Here is a 25,792-nt window from a genome sequence, read left to right as displayed (position 1 = left end):
GATCATACTTCAGTCCCCCTCCACTCCCCCTCCCCCAAACAGCTTAATGAACTTCAATAGGAACCAGGCTCTTACTTTTTCAACCGAAACGTTTGTGTGATATTCCAAGAGCTTGAGGACAGCGATGCTTCAAGAACCAGACAATCTGGAAAAATGTGACTGTTAGACATATGATGAATATTACAGGAAATAACTGAAAAAAAAAAAAAACAAACCTGAAAGAAAAAATAATTGGGCTGAAAGGTCACATGCCTTCAGCTGTTCTCTACATGGTATGCGCCTTCTCATACACACATTCACTCACACTTACTACATTTTGTCCTTCCATAGGACCCTTCAGCTGACTTACTCCAAGACTTTATACAGATTCATTAATTAAGTTTGATGCCACCACTGCATGACATACAAAAGTAATGTTATCGTCAGGATACAGATAAGGAAATGCTACCGTGGAGCAGCGATATAAAATCATCTCCCAAAGAGCACACAGTGGTATACTGTGGCACAGCCAGAACCTGAACTCCGCCCTTCTAACACAACAGACTGTTCTAATGCAAGACACCCCAACATACCATGCTTCTCTCTCTTTCTGTCTCGGAGGCTTGGTTTCAGAGTCTTCTTTTGTAATCTATGCAGTAGCAATTTTCATCCTATTTAAATCTTTTATGATTGCATGAGTCAATTTGCCATTATTTCAGCTAGCAATTACTATACCAACAATTCACTGGCAGCTGTGGAATGAAAGAGTATCTTCTCCCATGAGCAGAATACCACATCGAAAAACAGAGTTAGATATATACCACTTAAGCCATGGTTCCTTTCATCTGTGTGCCTGCAGATGTGTACGTCTGCAGAATGAATGACTGTCTGCGATCAAATGAAACACATGTGTGCAGACCTCTCTGGCTTCTCTATGCTAAGAAGTAGATAGCTTTTTAAGCCAGGAAAGTTACAGAGATTTAAAGTATACCTGCCTTGCAAAGGTAGAGAAAGCTTTGTCTTTATCACTGGCTGGCCTGCCCAGATGGAAACCAGCTTTGGCTACATCTACATTGTTAAATCAGAAGCATCTCCTGCTTCACACATCAGTATGGCACTTGGGTGCTCGCTGCAAAGGTCACCTGCACTGCTTGTTAGAAACAGCCCTTGAGACTGGTTATATGTTTAAATACCTTACTAAATGGATAGCAAAGAGTCTGGTTTTTAAAGGTATTTTAATGCTTGAAGGTGTGGATGAGCACGCATAGACGTTCTGAAATCCTTCACCTATTTGCATCTCCAGAAATCTACGTATCTGCAGAAATCTGACATGTTAGGCACCAAATCGCCTAAACCACTTGCCTAGGTCATTATATGAGGAAGGTCTCAAGCCAAGAGCTACTGAAAAATAGTATTTTACTAGAAGTAATAAGTAAAGGTAAGGAATTTATCTGCTTCTGGCAGAGCTTGTCTCCTCTTGTAAGTTTGTATAAATACTTTAAAAACAACATTGTCAAATACGGTTTCCTGATTTTGTCTGTGTTGAATTTAATGGAACCTATTATCTTCTGTATGGCCTGGGCTGACCTTTCAAAACGTACCAGACTGCACTGAGCGGCAGGTATTTTCAAAATGTTTGGTTTTTTTTTTTTGCCAGAAATGATACCTGAAGGAGCTTTGCAAGCGCATCTTCTCGTGAGACTAAGGTCCCATTATATGAGGTACCACAAATAATCAACATAACTTCCACACTTGCATTATCCACTACTATATCTCAGCTCGTAGAAGCATGTGAATGGCAGTAATACTGGTGGGCACAAGCTACGCTCACAGCCTTCTGGTTAACACTGTCAAAGGGCTCATCTTTGGCACAAAGCACAGGCAAGGCGAGCTAGATTCCGTAACACTATACTCCGAAAACCTGCTAACGGAGTAACAGAAAGCCTTAGTATGAGAAGACAGAGGACCAAAACAAGGTACTCCACAATTATAAGAAAACATGGCTTTTGGGACTCGGTGAATAAAGGACATTTTTTTCCTTCTCTAATGCATTTGTCATTCTTAAAAATCCACTAACAGTGTTTACTAAAGACAGCTTAATAGACCAGAATACTCAAGGATATAACCCTAGCTGTCACCTGCTAGTGACAAAGTCTTGTCTTCTCAATTCCCAAATCAATATTGGACAGGAATGTGATACACAGCACTTGTATGAGTAACAGCCAAAGGATGAGCTCCTGAGACCCCAATATTCCAAAGAACCTGATTCAGGGGCAAGGGTCCCTGAGAGAGAGAGCTCGTTGCAGCACTGAGCTCTTCAGAATGGGTCATCATAAGTTCTGGTTAACATTTCATTCCTCTTTCTACACAAAGGAATTATAAGAGAATCAGATTCATGCAGAGTATTACATGTCTTTTGGGCTATATTCTCTAGGAAAAGATAAAGGCAGGCATTTATCTGAATTTTCTGTTTCCTCTTCAAGTCACTTAAGAGCATATGGTAACCCTGAGCTTGCTATCTTTGTCCCATAGTTTAGATTAAAATTCTCTTTTGTATTCTAACATAAGCAACTTAAAAAAGGTATAAGGTCAACCTGTATTGAAAAAGCTCTGTGCTTCTATACAGACCCCTGAAACAATGCAAGGGGGACGTTTTCCTCCCATTAGTCAAATAAGACTCTGCTATAAAGGATTATCATCTTTGAGACCAAAGCCTAGGGAACAGCTCAAAAGTCTAGACATGCAGTAATTTACCACCTCATTCTAAAACTTCTAGTTGTCCATGAGATGCACAAAACAGATCATATGCATCATGCGTCCAATACAAATGGCTCAGGTCTCTAATTCTGAGAACTACTGGTAAACAAACTAGTGTGAGAATTATTGCAAAATGATTCAACCAATAATTCAGAAAGAGGAATGAAGTCAAGTCAAAAAGATGTACCCACCAAATTGCCCCTGAACCATGTACTTTTCTGCTAATTCTCTACATGGAACAACCACTTTCTCACAAGTGTCTAAGGTTGAAACAGTTAATTGAATGTTAAGATTATTTATTGTACAGACATTACTAGCATAAATAAGAGGAGAATCTGACTCTGAGAGTTTCTTGCAAAAACAAATTCTGTTTGCAGATAAGAGAAGCGTTAAGATGGGTTAATTTGTCAAGGCAGAACACTGGACCAACATCCAGCCAGCTTGATTGTCATTGCAGCTATCTTAAATTTTCACAGACAGCGACTAATGGCACCATGTAAATATACTCCTAATGGTAAAAGACTGCACTGCTACAGGCTGAACTGAAGAAGCTGCTTCTAGCCATAGGTTAACATGTCTTATTACTTCTAGAGAGGATTCCATATTAACAAATCTTTAATTATCAAGAATAGTGTGAGTATACTCAAATCACTTGACAAAACAGGAATTTTTTTTTTCAATGACATTTAATAAAAAGCATTACCTAATTTCACACTCATTAGGCCTGTATTTATGTTCAGTTCTCCTGAATAATAAGGACCATGAATAAGCATTAAGTATATGTAATAGTAAAATACCATTATCTGTGACGACCAGAGTGGTTAGATTGCAGAAACAGGATGACTTCTTCAGCACTATATTTTCATAAAATATTTCAACAGGTTTTACAATTTTTATCACACAGGAAGTAAGGATTTTGCTTATACTTGCAGTCACAGCAACCTATAAAACAATAAAAACAAGAATACAACAGATTTCTTGTAATACTTTTTACCTTGTCACCTTGTCTTTACAGAAAATGACAAACTATGAAACGTACAAAATGAAAATATTTGTGGTGGAAGCAGACAATTCGCTAGGTAGCCTCCCAAAGGAGAGGGCCTCTAACTGAAGCAGCAATACAAAAAGTCCTGAAAGGAGCAGCATTGCTTACTTCCAGAAATTAAATGGATTTGTAAGGTACGTGAGGGGAGCAATCTGGAATAATTTTGGATTTTAAAATGAGAATTTATCTATAATAGTGTTATATGCTCTTATATTCCCTTAAAAACATTTGAGCAAGAATGTACAAACCCTCACAGAGAGACAACGTTTGCATCTATAACCAAAGTGCATTTAATTATGAAACAGAATTTGTCTTGTAATGAATTATCCTTTGTTTCTGGCTGAGAGTGCTTTACAAATATGATCACATTAGTGCATTCAATCAGGAAACCAGAAACAATAGCATGCAGATTAAGTGGCCAGTCACAATACTTGATAATCAAACACTCAAGGCTGTGTGTGCTGTGAACAGATACTGACTAAATAGCAATATCAAACACTTAAAGACGTATTTGTGTTACCATATGTGTCCCAGTGAATGTTTTGTAACTTGTGAAAAAGCTCAGAACTTACATAATGCACTTGATATACAGTCACTGGAAATATTAAAATAGCTGATAAAGTGATGTAATGGAAATGTTGCCTTTGTCAGCATAGTGAATTTTTGACTCAACATCATGAAGTATAGCCTCAGGATACATTTTATAGGAGAGCAAGAGAACGTCTAACTGATTGACACATTCAACTTACTGGGATTTCCAATACATTTGCCAACTGTTGAGATAAGAGGGACTAATACATAGAACATGGTGACAAAAGAAGGGAAGCTGCAATAAGCAACAAAATTACACATTTTAAGTCACAATAAACAAACACGCATAAAACTGGGTGTACGTACCTGATCTTTGGCTGGGAAACTTAGCAGGATTTTCAGATCTTTATCAGGTGCATGTGAAATGTTATACCAACCCTTTATGCTGTTTGAACTTGTACAATTTTCTTTTAATGTGCACCTAAAATTATACATAAAATTATACTAGCCTTCTTATGGTAGCTTTGACTTCAAACACTGTACTTCAACTTATTTAACGTTATTGATTTTTTACAGGAACGCTATTGATTTTTTACAGGAATATGGTTACAACTGCAAAAAGCTTCGGGAAAACAATCAGTAAAATCTTCTGCTTACCAAAATAAATTACAATGCATTGATATATGCTCTAGGGTCCTGATTAAGTCAATGGGACTCAAGCAAATATTAGATGCTTGGCCAGTAACAGTGGACTTGGTAGCCTGGGATGGAATTCATTACTCCCAACTTTTGATTGCTCCATTGTACAGCTCTAGATCTGACTCCCCCAGTTCCATCTATACTCCATGGGGAGAAATATGCTCTTCCAGGGTGCAATTCACCTAACCTATTTTAGACATCCATACAAAAATTAAATGAGTAATGCTATAGAAGCCTTCTTTCCAAAGAGTATAAGAGGAGATAGGGATGAAGCTCAGATGTAGAGCTACGCTACAAATGTGTACAGCTGATGAGATGCATCCTCCTTCCTAATCTCCTCTGTCGTCCACTGATGTAAATGGTAGGCTTTCCCTTTTATGTCAGTGCACTTGGTTAAAACCACCAGGTTTGAAAAGGTAGTTCAAAAGAACTTTCTGTCTTGAATAATAAAATCAATTTCAGAAGCAGGACAGCACAAAGTAAATAAAAATGTTACAGATGCCAGATTGTAGGAAATAGAAACTATACAACATAAAATTAAGGAAGAATGAGCAAACATTGGGATATACAAGTATCACCAGGATTACACATGTTAAAAACTTGAGTTTGAAAGATGAATCCTTAAAATACTGTCTACTGTGAACAGTCAATGAACAATCCATAGATTAACTCCAAGTAATTTCATACAGCTAGCAATTAATGGCAAATGCTAATTTCATATATCTTATTTTAAGATTGAATATTTATAAATAAATTTAAGATTTAATATTGTTTTAATAATCCTGCTTTTCTACCAAATGTAGAAGAATGGGTAGCTTTAATCATGTGCTCAGTGACATGTGCCTTAATGAACTAACTATTCCTTTGCTAAAAACTAGAAATGAGTACATACTTGCAAAGCATGGGCCCTTTTCATGAGGAGCTCACTGTATAAACGTATTTCACAAACAATGTCTTTTCTCTCCAGAAGGAATAACACAAGAATGACTTTCAAGAAAAATATCCCCCACTTTCCAAAATGCCCGAAATAACCCAAATAACACAAACCGTAGAAACCATAAAGCCATCTTCTCTGTAGGTCAAAATGTTGGCAACTGGAATGCAGTTAAGCACAAGGTCACTTCCTTTGTGGTCTAACTCAGGAAACTGAGTTCCTGCTGCACAAGAACCTGGTGAGGCTTTGCATTTGAATACATTCAGATCATAACCCTACTGTAAGAAATTGGGACTATGCTGACATATTTTAAACTGCCTTAACCAGGACAAATTTCAGTGTCATTTATATCTCTCTTCACCTTACTGAGATCACAAAGGTCCACTGGCACCACAATTTTAGAACCACAGAGGATGGGATCAGTCATCAACAGATATGCATAAACCAGATGCTTGGATATGTACAGGTAGATAACTCTCACTAGCAATGACACATGGAAGAGAGATGTCCTATATTTTTCAGCCAGGCTGAGGATCATAATCTTGAAGATGCAAGGGAACAGACTTGTGATACTTGGCATTACATAAGTGTATGCATTTCAGTGACACTAAAATTAAAATACCAAAAAAGAAAACTGTTTGTAAAGCTGCATATTTAAAACTGTCCTAGGATTAAGTTATTTGCCTTCTTAGACTGCCTGAGGAATACAAGCAGTGAACTTTTTTCCTTCATCTACAATGAAGAATCTAAGAGCTTAATGGCAAAAACAGTAATGCCACCCAGGACCCAGGGTTGTGCTTGTCTTCATGCCAGGAAAAAAATGTGTCTTTTGTTGCTCTAAAAGCTGTCCTTACACTCAAACAATGTGATATGGAGAACAGTCATTTCGTAGGAAGCAGTCGCAAAGGAGAAAGTAGAGCATCTGATGCCCCTCAGCATAAATTATCACAATTGCTCTGCACAGGCCAAGAGTAGCATGAATTTCTCTCACATAAAGATAAGATTTTTTTTTATATCCCTGTTTTCAGATAATTGATATTGTTTGCAAGCACACTGTAATGAATATAACAGATAAATATTATTTGTGAACCACTACTAAGAAAGCAAAAATATCAGTGCTGCTAACACAGCTGAAAGTTTCTGGAGTCTGGCTTCCTTGGAAAGGTGGACTGGATCGGGCCCTATAAAAGTATGCATAGATATGTGTACAGAGAAAAGCAGAGTCAAGATTTTTTTGATCTTTCACAGCAAGCTGGTTCTTTATACTATAAAAGATTCCTCTTCACAATTGGAATCGAGTTCTTCTTGTTTCATTATGATAACATCATACCTATGCATACTGGCTCATTCATATTTACTTACGTCTCTGCTTCACTAATCTTGTATTAACTACAGATCCTACTGAGTCTGCCCTCTCTGCTGTGCTAAAGCATACTGATTTCCTCATGGAATGAGAACATGGTTTCAGAGAAAGTTTTGGCTTCATTTTCCTAGGTACCAGCCCCTGAATGAAGTCCACAGATGTCACAAACACTGACCAAATTCAAAAGTAAGTCTGGGCATGTAAGATAACTAAGACATATTGTGTTATTTCCATATGGAAAATACATATAAACCATCAGTGCCTTGCATTGGAATAATTTCGGCATACTTCAGGTAAATCTGATTAATCTATAGAAAATCTATAAACATTAAGAGAAATCACTCAACGCTGACTAATTGTTTTGAATGATTGTAAATGAAAAGGAGAATTTATATATTTGTCCCTACGGAAGAAAGAGTAGAAATAGGAACAGTAGAAACTTTTTATTTTATTTTGTTTTCACTTGCAATAAGATGTGCAGATTTTTTCATAAAGATACTGGATTTGAGTTCATGCTGTTTTTAAAGTGAAGCACTGCTGGTAAGTTTTATTTTTAAAATGGAGTGCATATTTAGTATAAAATTTATTTCCTAGTAAGAGTATAAAACATATAATCAACCTCAAAATTATTATGGAATATTTTGCTTTAGTGGGCATATATGGACTTTGATTTAAAATACTGGCTAAAAATACATCTTCTTCTTTTTCTAAAGTTCACTCAGGAGCTCTCTCTTCACAAACCCAAATATTTAATGATGCTAAGTCCTTAACAGTGAAAAATCACGTGGGTGTTGAATGAGATTCATATTATAGCAATTCATTTTTTCTCAAATTTCTGTTTCAACCAGACGGAAACTTTTGGTGATTCCCCTCATAAACAGGGGATTTACTGACTAATAACTGTTATTCGCAAACTCTTTATAAGGTAACTAAAAGCCTGAAAAACTTAGCACTGTAACATATACAGTTTCTAACAAGGTAGCAAAAGACAGTTTGAAGAAAACACATTACAGAATAAACACCTACTCTCTTCTAATAACTACCTTTGCAAATACAAAGTAGCAGATCTTCAGCAAAATGACATTAACATTGAAACAAACCAAAACGGGTCATATTAACCTTCTAAAGAAGGCTACTAGTGGAATTCCTCAAAAACCAATCTTATAACTACTGTTGTCTGATGTTTTAATCAGTGGTGAACTGGCATTACACCGTGGACGTCTGCTGATGATACAAAGTTGGGAACACTACCATGCAGAGGAAGATGAGAATATCACATAGGAAATCTTGGATAATCTTGAAATGGGATGACATTTCAAAGCCTAAAGTACAAGAACATGTACCTAGAGCAATAAAAATCTCACAACCCATATGTGCTATAGACTGGAAACTCATCAGTTGGAAAGAAAACAAAGAAAGAGAAGGACCTGGGGGCACTGTTTAATCATGGATGATTGTGGCCCATCAATGTGATGCAGTCATGAAAAAGACATTTGTGATCCCAGGACACACTGACTAAGATGCTTCCTGGACAGACTGATGTCTGGACAGACACCATGCAGCAAGGCACAGCTGAAATCTCTTCTGGAATTCTGTGGCAGTCCTGGCCAGCCTTATTTTAAAAGGATGCATAAACTCCACAGAAGGGCTACTGGAGCCGAGTTAAGAAAGGAATGTTTTATGCGAGAGGATCTTAGTGAAGTTAGCTGTTTCAGGCACACCGAAATGAAAGTGAAAAAAGAGACTGCTTTCACAAAAACACTGAAGAGATAAGTGTGAGGGAGGGGGAAAACCTATGTAAGCCAAGGTGATGTGAGCACCAGAACAAATGAGTTTAACCTGTCCATGAACACACACGTGATGAAAATGAGTAGACAGATTTTAACCAGCAGAACAATGAGACTTTCAGATAGCCACCCCATCAGGGCAGGGAGGACAAAAAGCCTGTCTAAATCTAGGGTGGTCATTGCCAAGACCAGGCTTGATGACCCAGGAATTTCTCCAGTCGAGGCCAAAGACATACAGCAGCTTTCAAACCTGCTTCAAGGAAAGCAGCAAAACTAATGACTCAAATGCAAGGATGAAGCATTTGCAAATAAATTCTCCTCCGGCCTAAACCAAAGGCAGTGGTTCCAAAGCAAGGAACTGTGAATACTGAAGACAACTGAGCACTCTTCCCCTGTTCTCACATGCAAGATGCCCCTAGCTATTAAGATGCTTCAAGCACAAGTATATGATTTTATCTCTTAATCAATCTGGAAAGCAAAGACATCTGTTCTAAAATGAAAATAATCTCCTCTTTTTAGCCCAACTTCTATTTTATGGGTACATCTCAAAAATCTGAAGGTTAATGTGGTCTTTAAAAGGTGCAGAGCTCCCTTTCACATGACAATAAAGTGTCTCACATTTATGGCTATGACTGATTCTGTAAAAATTCAGTAGATGTAATCTTGATACTGAATAACCCCAAGCCAGTCAAAATGCACACTGCCTAATAATACATTGCTTTTATAAGAAAGTCTAAAATACCAAAAAATACCTTTGATTCAAAGAACACCACCCACAGTAGGGATCTTTTGCAGATAAGCATTCTTCCTCGGAAACATATCTACCACAATTTGCGACTGGTATTCTTCTCACCTAAAACCAAAGAGTGCAATAACATACTGAATTAAAATAGTCTCCATAAAGAGGGAAAGTGAGGGTTACCATTAAAAATCTGACAGCAACCACGCACGATCACTTCAGGAAAGTTTCCTTATGGACTCCCCTCTGCCAGAAGACCTTTGGACAGAAATATGCAGCCTATTTTACACACGCTGTATTTAGCCATCAGATGATGAATCTCCTCTGACAATGACAAGGCCAGCATGGACAAAGTAATGCAGGAAAGCCTAATTAGCACAGTGAATTATAGATAACAATAGAAAGGAAATATATTTTACAAATAATGTTCTGCTTAGCAGGATATAATTTTCTTCTCATCAAAAGTGAGATTTTTAAATGATTGATGAAGGTGCATCCAAAAATGCATGCACAAACCAAAATGCATCTGTGTTTGCATCACCATGTCAGGTAACTGCATGTGCACACTAGAACAAACGCATGCAACTACTTAACATGCATGAAAATGCCATTTCAATAAGTAAATGTAGATAATTGTGGCTATATTGTATGTAGCTATACTTGTACATTCAGCTTGAATATCCTAGCCAGCCATTTTCAGAAAAGGAAAGGAAAAAGAAAAAGAGAAAGCAGATTACAAATACTGAATACAAATACAAATAATGTCATTAATAACAATGGCAATCAATAATATTAGTAAGAAAAATATTCCTAATTCAAATAATTTATTTTACAAACTAGCAAGAATTGAAAGTTCCTGTATTTTGTGAATGGAAACAAGGTTACATGGTACATGGCTTTCTGCAGAATTATATGTACTGTTTTTTCCAGCCATCTTGTAAAATTCTACTTATCTGAAGGTGTGTGAGATAATCAGTTCAGAAATCAGCCAACATCGCAGACTATTAGTAAGTCAAAAAAGACAGTGCTGAAGCCTTATTTAAGCTCCAAGAGATGATCAGAGAGAGGCATTTATACCTAAAAGCTGTTGTTCCTCTATGACAACTTGCTCTTTTACCAAAGCTAAAGAACATTCAAGTCTTTGAATATCTACACATACTTTTGACTGAAATTTTGATTCCTTCTGCATTTGTGATAGATGGTTTATATCAGTCAGGAGTTCTCCTACCAACTTACCCACTCTCTCAGATGGCAGGCTAAAATGCTATGTTCACTGCTGGAAAAGTGATTTTATTGTAAATGAAGGTAATCAAATGCTGGGTGAAATCCTGTCCAGCTAAGATAGACAGCCAGCCCTTATGTTTTCACTGCCATGTTCCCTGCTGCTGGCGAGACAAAGGAATTTGCCGAGTTGATGCTCAGTAGCCGCTGCAGGATGTGCTGCAACAACTGCACTGGCTCCTGGGAGCTGCTCTCTGCTTGAGATGCAGCTCTGACGCGTTTGCTCGCATGCAGTAGCTCCCAGTGATTGCTGAACTCCTTGGCCTCACTATGCATACACATTAATCACTTCTGATTGTGTTTTGTTTTGCTATCTCTAACTGAAGATGAGACTTTTATCACTGATTTCAGCAGAACTAAGACTTCGAGCCCATCTCTCAAATTAAGAGATTCCTCCACATTAGAAACTCTATAATTGACTAGCAAACCCTGGCCTACCAGTACCTGTATTGCTAATTCAAAGGAACTCCATCTCTAAAGAGCCAACAAGTTTTGTTTGCTACCTCCAAGCTTGATTCTGCATGATGCCTCCAGGAAAAAGAGAAACAAAGACTCTCTGGACAGAATGACATAAAATAAGCATGGGATTAAGGGTGCAGCAACAGTGGGCAGCACCATGACAGTGGAGGCTCTTCTGAACTTTGGAGAAGTGCAACCCAAACTTATAACCAGATATTAGATGTAAAGTGGGTAACTGCCGTTTGGACATTTAAGGTCTAACTCTGACCCAAACTGATGCTTCACCTATAAAGCGGCAGAAATTCTTAAAGCAGTAGTTTACTTGAATTTATTATTTTATTTAGTATTGGGCTTACCTTATTGGCAGAGGACAGATAGATGTAGTTATTATCTACTGGATCAAGTCGAAGTTTGGGGAAAACTGAGGTTTCTTCCTTAATTTCGTATAAAACCTCTGGGCAATTAGATTCCATATCCTCATTAAGAATAGCCTAAAACACACGAAATTAAATTATTCACAAGTCCTTTTATTGCTCAGTTAGCATTTTAAACAAAAGCCTAATTTCAGCTACATCACAGCTTCTGAGACGATTTACTGGTTCAATTCACCTACTGCATTGGCTCTCACACCGCAGAAAAATGGAGAAAAAGACCACCGGAACAGAATTTCAACAAAATCCATGCCAGACACATTTTGCACTGAATCTGGCACCGGTTTAGTGTATGAAACATTCCTCCCACAAGGTATGTTCCTGATTGACGCAGAAACTGAATGTGGAAGAAATGCATATATCCCAAAGTCACAATGTGTTAAGTACTCCTATGAACGGAGAAGAAAGTATTAGCATTCAGTAAACAAATTAACATCCAGACACCCGTAATGTAAAAAGGAACCTATGCAACTGACTGACAACTGTCTTCAGGACAGAAGTTTCTTTGTGGCTTCTGTGAGTATGTATCTGAGATGGTATTTCTTTTTCTTACCTTGCCCAACTCTACAGTTTTCCACCACGCTTCACACAGAATTCAAGAAAACCAGAGACCACAGAAACTTTACTTCGCAAGTTAATAAGCACACCAACATTGACATAAGGTTCTCCATAAACAAGACTAAACAAGGGAGATATGTTCATGGTCTCCACTGTGCTAAGGGGACAGGGAAGACTTCAATTTCAGTTTTCATTATCAAAAGCATAGTGAAATCAAACGGGCAAAAGCTTTTCAAGCTCTCTAGTATATGCCTCTCCAACTGCCTGCTTAATACAAACAAAAACTGAAAGTCATTCTTTGCAGTGTAGACAGGGAATGAACATTCTTGCAAAATCCAGAAAAAACGTAGAGCATAAAGGACATTTGAATGGATGCTTGAAAAGTTTGATAAAGAGATAAGATGACTTTCACTTCCAGGTGATGGATTTAAGCTAGCATAGGTCAATTATTCAGAAGCTAAGGCAAAATAATCTTGACTTTTCTCTCTAACAGACAGCTATTCACATCACACAGATAGGCTAACAAACAAATAAATATGCTTCCAAAATCTAACAATATTTATTATTTCTACTGGAAAATCAAAGCAAGGAAGGAAACAAAAGACACAGTAACTGAGAACTCCACAGTCCATAAATTGATACTGTAAGCATTAGCAGTTTAATGAAACGTTTCCATGAATTTTAAGCAGGGAACATAATTGCTTTTGAAAGTTATCTTGCTCTCCAAGTAACAATAGAGCAGTTACTTCACAAACAAGCAAAAAAGAAATAGAGATTCTGGGGATTATATCTCTTTATAAGACAGTGCCTAAACCAGAAAACATTTACCACTTGAACACAGCAGCAGCTGATGGAGAAGGGAAGAACTGCCACACTCAGCTTACCTTCAGTAACTGTCCGTCATCTGTTCCCAAAAAGAGAACTATCTGATTCAAAACAACTGTGCCATAAACAGCCACTAATCCAGAGTGAATCAAGGTAGGTAATTTCTTGATTGATCGTGCCTCCTGAAAATCAGATACAAGAGAAAGCTATTACTAAATCACTTGCTGAAAGGGAAAAGGAAAAAAAGAAAAAGAAGAATCCCTGGAAAGATTCTTGGAGAACTCAACTTTAGACAACACTTTGGGTAACATTTTAATTCTCACACAACTTTTTTTTTTATACACGCCAACTGGTCATACCTGTGATAGAGATTACATCTACTGTAGCCAAACCACTGACTTCAGTGGGACATAGACTTGCCCTAACAGCAGCAAGTTACTTTGCAATGGAATTTCTCTTTTTTTGGGACATAATGTCCTAGGCTTATTTTGAATTGCCAGTTCTTCTCAATGAACCCATGCTTTGCCATCACCTGACTGCACCTACCATGAAGGCTTCAGATACACTCAGCAAGCACTTTTAAAGGCATGCAAATATTCTAGAGAAAGGAGGCACTTCAAACACACAGAAATCTGTGTGTGTGTGTCAGAGAATGCACAGCTTCATCCTCCCCTTTCTAGTTTCCTGCTTTACACTAAAGGAAGTTGAGACTTGCATATTACATAAATAGAAAAATGAGATAAAGCAGTATAAAGTTCATGTCAGGAAGAACATAAATGTACCTGTGTGAACTTTAAAATCATCGTGTTACCTACAATTCTCCATCCAAGCTGGAGCAAGTTAAGTGACAAACGTGTAAGCAGTTCATGAAAGAAAACGATCATGCAGAAACCCCCTGTATCTTGTGGAAGGGAAAATCAAACAAAATGACCCCGACTGTAGATGATCGAGTGCTGAAAGGAAGCCCTGATGTGTAAGAATAAGGTCATTCACCAGGGGAGAGATGGTCTCTGCCCCAAACTCCCTACAAGCCCAGATGTCTCCCTAGCAAGCAGTACCTCAGTTTTGCAGTCCTGTGATTGCTTTAAGTCAATCTCTGTGGCAGATACTGCCAAAGGTGTGATGCCACCTGCTCTCCAAATGGGTCCAACTCCAGCCAAGCTTGACCTCCCCTTCCCCTCTATTAGTATAACGGTCTCCAGTGAACTTAGTCAAGGAAATGAAGTGTCTGGAAATTGGTCTGTAAATCCATCTACTGACCTACCTAAGTGTTCATGAGTCATTCTCCTCATCGCATGAACATGTGGCTGCACGGACACCAGTGCTGGCACAATGGAGAGGTGGGGGAAGAGCTCAGGTAGGACCAGAACCTTGGGAACAAGCCCAGTAGGTCAGCTTACAAAGCCTGGAATCTCAGCCTCAAGGATGGATTCCTAAACCTACGGGAACCCTCTGAGTGCAAGAACCTATTTCACTTTGATGCATAAGACAAAGTGTGAGAATGGACCATTAAAACTGACATTTTGCAGAAAGGTGAAGGCATTTCTCAAAGTTATGAAGTGAATCCATAACACAGTAACAGCTGAATTCAACTTTCTTGCATGCTAGGATGCTGGCTTAACCCCAAAAAGTCTTTCCACATAGAAATAACTTTTTTCTAAACTGCAATCCTAAGTCAATTAAAATCTTTTTCAGTCATCTGAATTATTTTAATTAACTTGCAAGAACAGCCACTTGGAGTAAAAGACGACTTGATTAAATTTCATATTTAAAGATTATTTTTTTCTTGCAGCAGGAAGAAGACACGGGAACTGTGATGTACTGGCACAGAACTTCAGTAAAACCCACTTAGGCATGAGACTCCAGTACCATGGAGGTCTGTTTTAGATGGGGGAGGGGAAGTGATTGCAAGCATTTTAAGGTGGAAAAAGTTAATTCACTTTTTCGTTAGATCAGACGGTAACAAAACTCCAGCACTGGTGCACACAATGAGCCTTCGCTCAGGCTAAGGAGTGAGGAGGTGAAGCTTCCAGGCTTTGATTTCCACCAGAATTAGAATTTTTTGTTTCTGCAGTGCACCGTACAGTAGCGTAAGGAAAACAAACCACCTCGCAGCCTCTGTACAATAAGATTACAGAAGAGGGGAGGACTGACTCAGTCTCTGAAAATCTTTGCTGCCAGATTTTATTTTGACCCACATACTAATAAAATAACTAGTGTCATATCAGTGCATCCTCCTCCCCTGACTGAAGAACCTATACTGACAAGTGTGGAAGCCTCCTCCCCTCATTCTGCTTGCTAGAGGGAGGGTCAATGCGACATTGAGCTAATACAGATAAGAAGAGGGGGAATTTAGACAGTGGGCAGTCACAACAAAAATTGCCTCCTCTCTTTTGCAACGTATTTCTCCAGCTAGCCCACACCCTCCAGGGTGCAGCTGCTGCTTTCACCCTTCTGTCATCCCCTTTCCATGTGCATTTATTTTTTTAACAAGCCCTTTTACCTCTTCCACTGTGACTAATGGGGTTACAGCACTCTAGGGCCTTCCCAAGCTTTTTCTTTCACAGCTAAAACCATCCCTAAAAAGCATTTACAGTCTAAACTTCTCTTCTACTTGAAGAATCACTCATCACCATCATCATCTATCTGTCTATCCTGTAACATTTTCAGGGTCATACAAAAACAAGAAAAGCAAAAGAAAATACAATACTGCTCTAGAAGACCGTTCTTTTTTAATTCTTCAGTTCCACCCTCTGTTCTATTCTATAGTACCCCAAAATCTTCACGTGCACAGGTAAGCCTAGAGATCTCCTGAATTAACTTACCTTTTGCTTTTAAGTTCACCCCCCTATGCTGTTTCGTTACTGGCATGAAAGGTATTTATACTCATTTTCTATTTTGCATCTCATTTTCAGATTTATCTCTGTACGATTCCAGCTGCAGCAACCATATTCACGCTTCTACTTTCTGTCTTGATTTCCCCCTGATTATTTTACATTGCGTGCCTCAGAGGGAAGGGCAGCGTTTTTAGCTCACGCAGCACTCAACATATTGCAGCTGGCCAAAAAGTATAAATAAGGGGTTTGAGCATCAGAGTGAATGAACAGATGCCGCTATACAAAAGGACACAAAACTTGTGAGCAGTGTATAGCAATAGTCAATACTGGAACAACACATAGATGTTTTTTCTAGAGGGAAAAAACTTCTGGAACCTCATTCTTCTTTCTTAACTTTATCACCCTTCAACTTCCTACATCAATTTTTATTATATCAGAGGGTAACAAACTTAAATATTGGTGCATGCAGTGAGCCTTTATTAGGGCTAAGGGATGAGGAGATGAACTGTTCCAAAATTTTATTTCCATGAGGTTTCTTAATTTCTGCACTGCATAGCAATGCTAGGTGGACAAACCATCCCAGGCAAGCAGACTGTAAAAAATCAAAGAGGTTGACCAGAAAATGAGTGGTTCTTCACAGAGACCTTGGAGAGGCAAGGCAGGAGGGACAGTCAGAGGCTATGCTTGAGCAAGAGGTTGATAGAGACTCCTGAGATGGGGGAGGCTAGAAATTTGTGACTTCTTGCAGCAGCAGAAAAACTCCTGTTCTGCCCTCAGATCTGAGTTTACAGAATTGATAAAGTGTCCTAATAATCAATGAGGGAGAACAAGCTCCATTAAGGAAGGCTTTGAAACCAACTGAGCTTGAACAGAGTATTAGCAGAAAGCAAGAGGAAGTGGTGGGTGACCACGGTTGGCAATTCCCTGCTGTGAAAGATGAAGGCACACAACTGCTAAACTGCCATGCTGTTACAACACATTTCTGGTTTTTTAAGGCCCCTGATCCATTACACTGCAGAGAGACTGCCACTTATTTTCCATTCCTTGGACCGCTACCCATTGTTGCACATCCACATGGGCACCAAAGATGTTGCATAGTGCAGATCAGGACTATACATCTCTGGGGCCAAAGTGAAGGAGATGAGACCCTAGGCTTTGTTAATCCTATGGGGTCAGTGAAAGGTGATGCTTTTCTGGATTTGCTACTCACAAACAAGGAAGTCTGTGACCGGAGATGTGATAATCAATGGCAGTCTTCACTGTAGTAACTATGAAATAACTGAGTTCAGGACCCTGAGGGCGGCGAGGAAAGAACAGCAGAGTACACAGCCAGAGACCAGGCTTCAGCTTGTTCAGGGAACTGGTTAGTGGAATCCCCCGAGAAGCAGTTTTGAAAGGAAATGGAGCTCAGGAAAGCTAGTAGGTCTTCCAGGACAACCTCCTCCAAGCATAAAACTCAGGAAAACAGGCAGATGTATCAGGAGATGGTCCCCAGCTAAGCAGGGAAGTCATGATTGAATGACAATGCAGAAAAACAGTATAGAGATGGAAGCAAGAACAAGCAACTAAGGAGGAACCGCCTGGACGTGTAGGGGATGGTGTTAGGAAAGCCCAAGCTCACCTGGTGTTGAAACTGGCAAGGGAAGTTCTCGGCAACTAGAGCTTCTATCACCACATGAGCAATAAAAGAACAAGCAATGAAAATGTGGGCCAGCTGCTGAGTAGGTCAGGTGATTTACTGACAGTGGATCCACATAAGGTTCTGACTTCACTGGCAAGGTCTTGTGGTCCTTTGTACCTACAGAGTTCAAGGAGGAGAGAAACTACCAGTACTGGAAGACAATTAAGCCAGGGATCTCTTAAGAAATTTCAGCTTACGGAAGTGCCAGGGGAACCAGATGGGATCTGTAGGAAGATGCTGAGAGACTGTATGATGACACTGCGAGGCCATTCTCTCATATTTCAAAAGTTGTGCAGATCAGGGGAAGTCTCCAACAACTGCATAAAGGCAAATTATTCACTCATCTTCAAAAAAACAGACAAGAAGGATGACCTGAAGAACTCCATATTGTTCAGTCTCACTTTTTTCCAGGGAAAATCATGGAGCAAACCCTCTTGGAAGCCATTTCTAGGCACATGAAGAAGAAAGTGACTGCGAAAAGCCAGCATGGACTCACCAAGGATAAATCATGCCTGACCAACCTGATTGCCTTCTGTGATGAAATGACATAATTTGTGGAGGAGGGGAGAACAGTGGATGTCACTGACTATAGCAAAGCTCTTGACACCATTTCCCACAGCATCCTTGTATCCAAGTTAAGATGTTACAATTTAGACAGGGGGACTACTGGATGGGTGGAAAAATTGGATGGATCATTAGGCTTAAAGGGTACTGCTTAATGCCTTTTACTCTACCTAGACACTGGTTACAGGTGGAGTGCCTCAGGGAACCTATCCTGGGACATGTCCTGCTCAATATCTTTATCAATGACCTGGAGGAAGACACTGAAAGCTTCTGGGTTAAGTTTGCAGATGACATTAAAATGAGTTGTCATGCTTCAGTGCCGGGCTGCCATTCAGAGGGACCTAGATAGGCTGTAGGAATGGGCCAACAGGAACTCCAGGAAATTCAGCAAGGACAAATGCAAAGCCCTTCACCTGGAATGGACTAACTCCCTGTGACAGTACAAACTGGGGAGCAGCTCTGCTGCAAGGACACAAAGGTCCTGGAGGTCAGTAGGCTAAACGGTATATCCAGGCAGCACAGAAGGTTAACAGCATCCTGGGCTGTATCAACAGGAGCATCACCAGATAGAGCAACGAAAGTGATTATTCTCTTTACCTGGCACATGTTCAATTGTGTCTAGGATACTGTGCCCAGTTCTGGGACCCTCAGTACAGCACTGATACATGGGAGTGAGTTCAGCAGTGGGCCACTGTGATGGTTGGAGCCTGGAGCACCTGCCCTATGAGGAGAGGCTGAGGGAACTGGGCTGGTTCAGCCTACAGAAGAGACAATTTCAGAGGGACCAGAGAAACAGAGCCAGGCTCTTGTCTGAAGTGTATGCAGTACAACAAGAGACAATGACACAAAATGAAACAGGGGAGGTTTCTAGAGGATAGGAGATTAAAAAACATCACTATGAGGACAATTAAGCAGAACAGGTTGTCCAGAGAAGTTGTGCAGTCTCCATCCCTGAAGGTTTCAAGATCTGACAGGACAAAGCCTGGACAGGACAAAGCAACCTTGTTTGATCTCAGAGCTGACCCTGCTGCGAGCTGAGGGCTGGACTGGAGACCTCCTCTGAGGTTCTTTCCAACCTGAATGATTCTGTGATCCCAAGGAAGCAAATCCTCTGTTCAAGTGGCCCCAGGCTCTCAAAAGTTTCCATTGAGATCTGAAGCCAGATCACTAAAAGCAACTCTTCTTCTTAATGATAATGTCAGAGTTTACAAGTCCCATATGGCTTACTTCCTACACCAAACAGGGATGAACTGAAAATTCATTGTAACCAGAGAGAAATATTCACTCTAGAAACATCCACTCTAGAAACCTGTCAAACATCAGATGAAATACTAGCAGTCTGGTAATACACAGAAGATGACTTTACTACTACAAAATTAATTACAGGATCAATTTTGAAACCAAATGATATTTAGAAGCCTGTAATTCTTTCCTTAAATAAAAGACCATGAATCATTTTGGAATTAGTTACCATACAAACTCAAATGTCATTCCTGCAAATTTATGGCCATGATTAAACTGATATGACTCTGTTGACTTCAAAATCTAATTTCAGTAGAGCTTATACCAGTTAGGATTTGTCCTACGATTCCAAACTATGCTTGATAAATTAAGGGACATATACCAACCCACATATTTATCACGCACTGAAAAATGCAAAAATTCAACCAAGATAGCTTAGCATTCAGTAGCTATCACAGCTACTTGGCCTTTGCACATCATAAAATAAACACCTTAATATAAACTACAGCAACTTCTCTCTGTCTTACAGGTATATGCCTAACACATTTTAGGATTTTCTCCATGAAAAACTGTAGAATCCTTTTCTCCCCATGCAACTTTTTTTTAATAGCAAACCTCATTTCCAGATTTGTCATTGCGGTTAGGTAACATCCTAGAACTCTCTCCTGTTGATGTTCCCTAATGTAAGCACTTCCCCAACTTATTTGCTTGGCTGTGATCCACAAGATCCTGGATCTCTGGGAGAGATCTGAGATTCCAGAAACTCCTGTTCAGCCATGGAATAACAGAAGGAAAGGCCTTCTTAAAGCTTACTAGCTACTGAAGCAAGTTTGTGACAAATTCCAACATTCCTCCTATGTACTGGCTACAGAGCTTTGATTTCATAATTGTGATCCACCAAAAATTTTTGTTAGGGCTCACTCAGTTTTCTGAAAAGAAAAGGAGAGTGAGATTTGGCAAATTCACAGTTATTAAATAAGGAAAGTATAAAGAAGATGTGTTTACGTACATGCAGGTTATGCTAGCACGTCCATTAACGCATACACCTCAACAGTGCATATAAGTAGATATAATCAAAACTAAGGGACATGTGGATCAGAGGAAAACAAGCTGAATATAAAACTGCAAAATGTTTTCAGAGTAGTTTCATCTAAGACACCACTTGCCTCTTGCTAAAATGCTTTGAGCACACTACTGCACAAAATGAAAACAGACTTAGCTAGTTTTCATAAGAAGGAATTCCACTGAATTTGTAGCAGTTGCATACTTTTTGATAAAGTTGGTAACCAAGGATCTTAAAAATAACTAACTTTCAATAACAGACTCAAATCCATCATTAAAACATAATGCAAGTGTCAACTTTGGCCTAAGTAGCAATGTGAGGCTAAAGAGATTACACACCTACAATGAGTTGCTACAGGATGCGGAGCAATTTGGTTCCAATCCAGTGAAGTACTCAAGTTCACGCTGAACTTTAAATGCATGGGCAGTTCCCTTCAGATGATGGAACTACTTATATGTCTAATGTTAAATATGCCCTTAAGTGCTTTACTGGGTTATGGCCAGAAAGCTCAGTACCGTACAGGAATGAGTTCAGAGCAGAACATGCAGCGGTAGTATAGCAGGGAATTCAGGACCGCAAATACCTCAGACTAAGTCCCTCTTGCAGCGTACTATGAAGAAGCACAGTGCCAACACAGTGCAAATACAAGCAGCTGTGTGAATGCAGACAGGTAAGAGGATGTCTTGCCTAAAGGTAACCAGAATAATTACAGAAATCTGAAGAATGACAAGATCAGAACGAAAACAAACTGACACTACTCCCTAACGTATACTCTAACTATAAACTGTATTCCTGCAGTGAAAAAAATTGTATTTTCGATTCCTATGTAAACTGACAGTCATGTCCATGATCCGTGTACCTCATCACATCACGCCTGAGCTCCAGAATTCAAGCATACCCAGCAAAGAAGACTAAGACCCGCAGCACCCTACAACACATGGCATCTGCAATGCAAAAGTCAGGATGACATTCAGCATGGTCCACTCACCACAAACACCATATAGGTCTTGCACTCCAGGCCATCATGATGATGCAACACATTCATTTCCTCAGTATCAACACTGTCTTTAAAAAGACTGGGCTTTAAGGTACACGTTAAATACTGTTGCTTGCTGCCACTCCTACACATCGTACTGCAATGTACTTGCGACGGCTCCGTGCTACTAGGTGCTCCTTTCTGGCCAGAGACACTGCCAGCTACCGCACACACTTCTCCTACAAACTACCCACCGACGGACGCGCTGCGCACCATCTTCCTGCCAGTTCTGAAGCCCGCCCGCTTCTGAGTCCAAGAAGAGTATGTTCCACGTTTGCAGGGACTCCCATGATTTGGTGAGAGACAGTAGAAGAATCTGGACTAAAACAACCCAGAAGCAGCAGCATATGGGCCTGTCATCTCCAAACTTACTCTGCAATAGCCTAGCCTAACCTTCTGTAGTATAAAAAACATATTAAAGCTGAACTACATGCATTTATTTCTATGTTTATACATCATAAGCACATATAATTAGCTTAAAAAGGAAACATAATTAGCCATGTAATGTTACAGGTCATATTACTACATAACACCCAGATGCCCTGCTATCTCACAAAATATTAAAATACCACTTTCCTGACAGTGGTAAACTGTATTTACTATTGTGCCAAAGTATCATGATTAATAATATCACCATAGCTAAGGACATAATGTTAAGCTAACAATCCTTTTAATAAAGTTGAGATTCTACAGCATTGCACCCAAATATAATCTACATTCCCAGGAGAGACAAGCCTTTTGGGACATGGAAGTAACTTTGAAGACACAGGAGTGTGATCTGAATCAGACCAATCCTTAAACAAGTGGATCATTGATTTTTCATTTTCAGGCACTGGGAGGCAATGGAGACGGGGCACTGAGAGGAACACTGGTCAGACAGAAATACCCACCTGACCGTACCTGCATTACGTTACTCTATGAAATCCATGAGACTCTTCTGGAATTTCAAGTGTGGGGCTTTGGAAAGTGTTTACAAAGGATCTGCTGCCCAGGGAGGCTTCTTTTTTTTTTTTTCCTGCTTTGCAGGCTCAGAAAGCACCTCATAAAGAAACTCCATGAGCAATTAGGAATAAGGAATACAAATTAAGGATCCAACTAGCAAATAGGTATTTTGGGGTGAAGATGAGACTTCAAATTCATTCAGCAAGTTTGCCTAGTGAGAGCACAGAAATCATGCAGTAAGCTATAAACTGGCATGGGAAATCAAAGGATTGGGTCTGGCTGTGTTGTGAGAGTTTCACTATTTACTTCAGCACAGGTGTTTCACTCACATATGGGGTTCTCATTATACCTACATCCTCTAACACTGGCAATAGCCTCACAACTCAGTAGGGAGATGAGCTGACTGAATCACATGTCCCCTCCAGTAGTTTGTATTTGGAAGAATCTGGGCACTGTGCTCTACTACGGGATATATTTGGGAAGCCGAGGAACGACAGTAAATCTACTGCACTTCTTTCAGGGAGTTTCTAACAAACTCACTCATAACACAGCAAGGATTCGGGGGTTAAGCTGCAAAGCCCCTGGGTGGTGGGGGAGCTGCAAAAGGCTAGGGCTTGCTTTATGATGGCTTGCTTGATCCCCTACGGTCGTCCCTGATACATTTCAGCATTGTTCCTTTTGCCACAGCTCTGAAAAGACTTCTGAGTGTGACTTAAAAACCTTGCAAAAGCACCTTCTTCTCCTGAATTACATTTTTAGCTTCTTGAATTTCATTTTTAGTTCATTTCTTTAGTAGCTACCATGGCTGCAGCAAAGCCTGTGGCCTTGCCCATCCTACCCTCCACACGCACAGCTTACCCTCAAAAGGAGGAAGGAGCTGAAGAGAGAGTGTTAGAGAAGTAGGTGACCAGGGGATCTCCATGGGATACCGCTGCCTGTGAAAATGTAACCACTGCAACAACAAAGACATATCTGCTGTCTCCTGCGCATACAGGTTTGGGGGGGTGGCTGTGAGCCCTCTCAAGCAAGGCCAATCCTGCGAGGTTTGGGAAACATCTACCACCAAACAAGCAACCATAAATAACTAGTGAGCAATGTGGATAACAACGCACACAGCCCAGTGCACAAGAGTCAATTTGATGAGTTTTTTTCCATTTCTGATGTAGCTGCAATGACATGAGATGTGAATGCACTGAATAAGGTAGGAGATGCTTTATCTAGGCTGCACGGAAAATACAATGAAGTATCCTTGGCAGAAATGGGCACATTGCACAAGGAGCCTGCGACTCAGGCCTGACCCAGGATGCCCTCAGGTGTTCCCTCAGACATGTCTTTCCCGAGATGTAGGTGGGAAGGACACTCCAGGATCTGGTAAAGAATTTTTACAAACAGAAAGTGGCACAGAAATCTTTAGGGCTGATTGAGCCAGGGCTGATGCACATAGCCTGAAGTCCCCTGTGAACTTCATGTGCCTTCAGGTCAGGGACACCCCAGGAGTCATGTACAGTGACACCAGCCACAACAACAGTGTCAACAACTGCGTGCAGGATGAAAGCTTAACAAAACGATGCCCAGACTTACACAGCTCTTCCCGTTCATGCTGAAGTGCGTGAACGCACAGGCTTGCTCCTTCATCTCCTCCATCCCGAAGATGCAGACAGCGGTGTCGTTCCAGGCTTTGGTGCTGCGGCTGTGGCGGAAAACACCCACCCACCAGCCCCGCTCACCCTGGCGGACAAGGCTGGAGGAAACGATGAGGCTCCTGCACCCGCACTCCAAATACACATGCCCTTGCAAAGTAAGGCCACCCTCTGTTGGGTGCAGCTGGTGCAGGACAGCCATGCTTGGTGGCTCCATGTCCTCACTGAACCTGGCCTTCAACCTGTAGTAGGGAAAGAAGAGGTGATCCCCCCACTGGAGCGCGTCAACAAAGTGCAAAGGCTCCTCCTTGCGCTTGATGATGCCCAGCTCCTCCTTGGACTCCAGGTTGACCATGCTGCGCACGGTGATGACGGTCGCCTCGTCCGACTGGGAGGGCTCGCAGCCCAGGTGGTTCCCGTAGCGGCCGGCCGAGTAGGTGGCCGCCACGGCCAGGTACCAAGCACCGGCCAGCTGGAAGACGACGCCGGCGGTGGAGCCGTCGGGCAGGCAGCTGACCACCTCGCTGCGGTTCAAGCGCTGCCGGTAGGCCGGCTGCTCCCACACCTCGCAGGTGCCGTCCTTCTGGGTCCAGCCGGCCAGCAGGACACCCTCCCCTCGGGCCTCCTCGTAGGGCAGCAGCAGGTTGCTCCGCACGCCGGGGGGTTCGCCGCAGCCCTGCCCCGCCGCCGCCGGCACCACACGGCGGCGGGGCCGCAGCTCGGGCCGCAGCTCGTAGAGGCAGCTGCCGCCCGCCACCAGCACGCCGCCGCCGCTCACCTCGATGTTGTCGATGGGGGCCCCCGGCAGCTCGAAGCTCTGGGGGCTGCCGGCGCCCGCCAGCGCCGCCAGCAGGGGCAGCGCCCAGCTGAGGGCGGGCGGCGCCGCCGCCATGGGCGCGGGCGCGGGCTCGGCTCGGCTCCGCCGGGCGCCTCAGGCGGCGGCGGGCGGCGGGCGCTGCTGCGCCATGCTGCGCGGAGGGGCCGGGCGCGCTGCCGCCGCCGCCGCCGCCGCTTCTCCCTCTGCCGCGGCCGGGCTGCGTGCGGGCGGGGAGTTCCTCTTTCGGGGCGGGGAGGAGGGGGGGGGGGGATGCCTGTACGGGAGAGGTGGGCCGGGCTCCTCCGGGAGGGTTGCCGAGCCACCTCGCCGCCGTGCGCCGCCGCTCCCCCTCCGCCCCCCGGCCCCGCCGGCCGGCCCGCCTCGCCGCGGACGGGGGGCGGCGGCAGCGGCGGCGGCGCCGCCGCGGGAGCCCACCTCGGCCGCCGGGGATGGGGGCGGCCCCCTTCGCCGCGGTGTGGCGGGACGCGGGGAGGGGGGGGGCGGTGAGACCCGCCTCGCCTCAGGCGGGCCACCTCCCCTGGCCGCCCCCCCTTCGGCGGCGCCCATCACCCGGTCCCTCAC

The 25,792-nt window shown here is 41.8% G+C and overlaps 1 protein-coding gene across 1 annotated transcript in view; it reads right to left on the bottom strand.

Annotated features, from left to right (window-relative positions):
* PLXNC1 (plexin C1) overlaps positions 1-25,285 on the bottom strand; it is a gene marked incomplete at its 5' end in the record, with an annotated part of 70,917 nt that extends 45,632 nt beyond the window's left edge. The window contains 7 exons of the mRNA XM_082495902.1: positions 76-145; positions 3,534-3,678; positions 4,679-4,793; positions 9,848-9,948; positions 11,931-12,065; positions 13,448-13,570; positions 24,335-25,285. Of these exons, the coding sequence (XP_082352028.1) occupies positions 76-145; positions 3,534-3,678; positions 4,679-4,793; positions 9,848-9,948; positions 11,931-12,065; positions 13,448-13,570; positions 24,335-25,285 (1,640 nt within the window). The remainder of the gene's footprint in view (positions 1-75; positions 146-3,533; positions 3,679-4,678; positions 4,794-9,847; positions 9,949-11,930; positions 12,066-13,447; positions 13,571-24,334) is intronic.
* Positions 25,286-25,792: the final 507 nt, after the last annotated feature.

The sequence above is a fragment of the Vanellus vanellus genome (genome assembly GCF_965231255.1).
Source record: "Vanellus vanellus genome assembly, chromosome: 1".
Taxonomy (NCBI): Eukaryota; Metazoa; Chordata; class Aves; order Charadriiformes; family Charadriidae; genus Vanellus; species Vanellus vanellus.
Note: the sequence above shows the minus strand (reverse complement) of the source record. Positions and strands in the feature narration are given on the sequence as shown.